Genomic DNA, 3,733 nt, shown 5'->3' with positions numbered 1-3,733 from the left:
TATAGTATATTAGCCGTTTCATTGCTGGATTAACAGACATATGTGAGCTTATCTTCCGTCTCCTGAGAAAGAACCGACCTACAGTTTGGAATGATGATTGCCAACACGCTTTTGAGAAGATTAAAGAGTGTCTCCTTTCTCCTCTAGTCCTAGTGCCTCCCACACTGGGGTGCCCTCTGCTTCTATATTTGTTAGTTTTAAACATGGCTTTAGGGTGCATGTTAGCTCAGCTCGATGATTTAGGGAAAGAGCGAGCCATTTACTACCTGGGTAAGAGAATGCTTGAGTATGAGTGCAGATACATTATGATTGAGCGTCTCTGCTTGGCACTGGTTTGGGCCACTAAGAGACTGAGACACTGCATGATAGAGTACTCCATACGCTTGGTATCGCAATTGGATCAGTTGAGATATCTGTTTGACAGGCCTGTTCTGACTAGTAGGCTCATGAGATGGTTGGTACTGTTGATAAAGTTTGATATTCAGTAGGTCACGCAGAAATTAGTGAAGGGTAGCATTGTCGCAGATCACTTAGCTTCATTACCGATATCCGATGATAGGCCGATTGGTGATGATTTCCCTGATGAACAGTTTGTTTCGGTTGCCAGTATTGCAGGATGGTGTTTGTACTTTGATGGTGCCGTCAATCAGTCGGGATTTGGCATTGGCATCTTGTTAATATCACCCCAGGGTGATCATATCCCCAGGTCTGTTCGATTAGCATTTTTCGATCATCACCGGTTGACGAATAATGTTGTGAAATATGAGGCATGCATCACAGGTCTAGAGACCGCACTTGATCTTGGGGTCAGACAGTTGAAGATTCATGACGATTCCAACTTGGTTATACAGCAAACTCAGGGTATTTGGAGGACTCGAGATGAAAAGCTGAAACCTTACCATGCTTACTTGGACTTGTTGATTGATAGATTTGATGAGTTGAGGTATATACATTTGCCTAGGGCAGAGAATCAGTTCGCTTATACGTTAGCCACCTTGGCTTCTATGATTGAGATTTCTGCAAGGATGACTATGTAACCATTGTTGATTAAGACCAGATCTGCACCAACTTACTATTGTTTGATTGGAAATATTAAGGATCAGGTTGAGCTACCATGGTATCATGATATTCATCAGTTTCTGGCATATGGTGCTTACCCTGAGTAAGCCACGACCAAAGATAAGAGATCATTGAGATAGTTGGCCACCAGATTTGTTTTTTGTGGGGATGCCCTTTACAGAAGGTCATCAAATGGCATGTTGTTGTTATGTATAGACCGAGCCACAACAGATAGAGTGATGAGAGAGGTCCATGCAGGAGTCTGCGGACCACACATGGGAGGTCACATGCTGGCACATAAAATCATGAGGACTAGCTACCTTTGGTTAACGATGGAGACATATTGCTGCCTGTTTGTATAGAGATGTCCAGAATGTCAAATGCACGGAGACTTGATACATGTACCTCCATCTGAGCTACATGCACTTACATTCCCTTGGCCATTTTCAGCGTGGGGTATTGATGTGATCGGAAATGTCTTTCCAAAATCCTCAGGTAGTCATGAGTACATCCTGGTAACTATTGATTATCTCACCAAATGGGTGGAGGCTGCTTCTTATGCCAGCTTGATAGTGTCTAAGGCAGCGGCTAAGCCAGCCAAGTTTATTAGATCACATATCATTTGTCAATACGGGATTCCTCATGAGTTGATCTCAGACAGAGGGGTACATTTCAAAGGTGAAGTGGATACACTAGTTCAGGAATATGGTATTCAACACCATCGGTCGTCTGCGTACTGGTTGCAGACTAATAGGGCAATTAAGGCCGCAACCAAGAATATCAAGAGGATTTTACAAAAGATGGTCGAGACATCTCAGGATGGGCCAAAGAAGCTTCCTTTTGCATTATGGGCATATCACACGTCATTTCGCACATCCACAAGGGCTACCCCCTTTTCGTTGGTGTATGGTATGGAAGTTGTCCTGCTTGCTAAGATAGAAGTGGGTTCATTAAGAATAGCTTTGAAGCATTGGATTGCTGAGACAGATTGGTTGCAAGCCAAATACGATCAGTTGAATTTGCTTGATGAAAAGAGATTGAGGGCTGCAGATCACATGCATGCTTATTAGAGGAAAATGGTTTGTGCATTCAGGAAGATGATTAAGCTCAGTAAATTTCAGAAGGGTGACCTAGTCTTGAGGGTCATCAAGAGATTAATCAGTGACCCTAGGGGTAACTTTAGACTAGATTGGAACGGGTCTTATGTTATCTGAGAGTTGACTTGAGAGGAAGCCGCCTGGTTGATAGATCTGGACGGAAATCAGTTTTCAGAGCCAGTCAACATGGATCAACTGAAGAAGTTTTACGCGTGAGATCATGGTCGAATGATGGATGGCCATTGTTTCGAGTAGCCATGTCCCTTTTGCGTATCCATACATTGATATATCCAGTTGCTAGCCCATTGAGCCTCACATGGTACATTACGACCCTTTTGTTCACTTAGCCTTGCATACCTTTTCTCGCCTGGGTTGGGGGCCTCTTATTGTGCAATTTGCAGTTATTTTCTTAATCGGAGAGTATTGTGAGCACATTGTGTCATTGTTTGTTTGTTCCTTTTATAGGTCATTCATGGTTTTTCTTTCCTCCATTTGGCATTGTCGCTTCATCTGTCTTTGAGTTTTGTTTTTATCGTGTCGTCTTGTCACTCTTTTGTTTTCCCTTGGGTGATGATGATGTGCTCTTGTCTCAATATTTCAAATCAAGCAGGTCATACCCTTCATTCTACCTCTGGTTTTGATCTTAGAGTCTTAGTTTGGGAGGAACCATTCGAGTTTGGGGTTTGAGAGTCACTTGTTAGTTTGTGTTAGTGTAGCCTTCAGCTTACTTGGTTTGTGGCGTCATTGTAAAAAAGAAAGAAAAAAAATAAACAAACAAAAAAAAAAACACAAAAAAAAAGTAAGCTCGTTCGATTTTCATTTCATTGATGCTTAAGTTAACCTTGTTAGTCGTCAATATCACGGCTCAGTCATCAAATGTCATTTTTCATATAAGGGATTTTATTTTTCTTTTGAGAGTGGATGAGAGCATTGTATGATCCATTTCTGCATGGATCTAGGAGACACGTCGGGAGTGAGGATTGGGTTTCCTTAGCGCTGGGTCCCCTGGATCATTATCTACATCACCATTCCCGCCCTTAAGTGGCCTGCTTCGACCTGTCATTATTGGGGTGAGTTGTTCTTCATTATCACACGTTATCACGTTTTCTATCCCAATTGTTTTCACTATTTTCTTCTGCACTCCTTCATCATTTGTCCTATCCTTTTTCATTTTCTTCTGCCCTCCTCAATCGTCGTTCTACTCTTCAACAGTGTGTTTTCTAGCATTTATATCCTGTCATTTGGCATTGTTCATTTGTATGTAGGCTGAGTCACTAGGCTCACATAATTCTCCGATATTTGACATTGCACACTCAGAGGCTTGAAATTATCTTTTGGGTATTTGGGTCTTGTTTCCTATCATTCATTCACCTTTTACCTCTAGCCTTCATTATGATAAGACCACCTTGAGGCCACGAGATCTCGTGCTTGCTTCAACATATTTCATTTGGATAGGCTCCGTCCACTGGTTGAAGTACGGGATGTCGTCCGACCTCCGTTTCTTAAGGATATCAAGGAACCACATAATGATTTCTCTTTTCAGTCTCCTCGCCCTTGGTCCACGATCAGAGACAGAT

General features: G+C 42.2%; 1 protein-coding gene across 1 annotated transcript; it reads left to right on the top strand.

The window, feature by feature from the left end:
• Positions 1-203: 203 nt before the first annotated feature.
• On the top strand, positions 204-1,037 carry LOC117905822. The gene is made up of 2 exons (XM_034818685.1): positions 204-428; positions 489-1,037. The coding sequence occupies exons 1-2, from the start codon at positions 204-206 to the stop codon at positions 1,035-1,037; spliced, it is 774 nt and encodes a 257-aa protein (XP_034674576.1).
• The last annotated feature ends 2,696 nt before the right edge of the window (positions 1,038-3,733 follow it).

Source organism: Vitis riparia, chromosome 18 (assembly GCF_004353265.1).
Source record: "Vitis riparia cultivar Riparia Gloire de Montpellier isolate 1030 chromosome 18, EGFV_Vit.rip_1.0, whole genome shotgun sequence".
Classification (NCBI taxonomy): Eukaryota; Viridiplantae; Streptophyta; class Magnoliopsida; order Vitales; family Vitaceae; genus Vitis; species Vitis riparia.
This window is presented reverse-complemented; position numbering and strand designations above follow the sequence as displayed.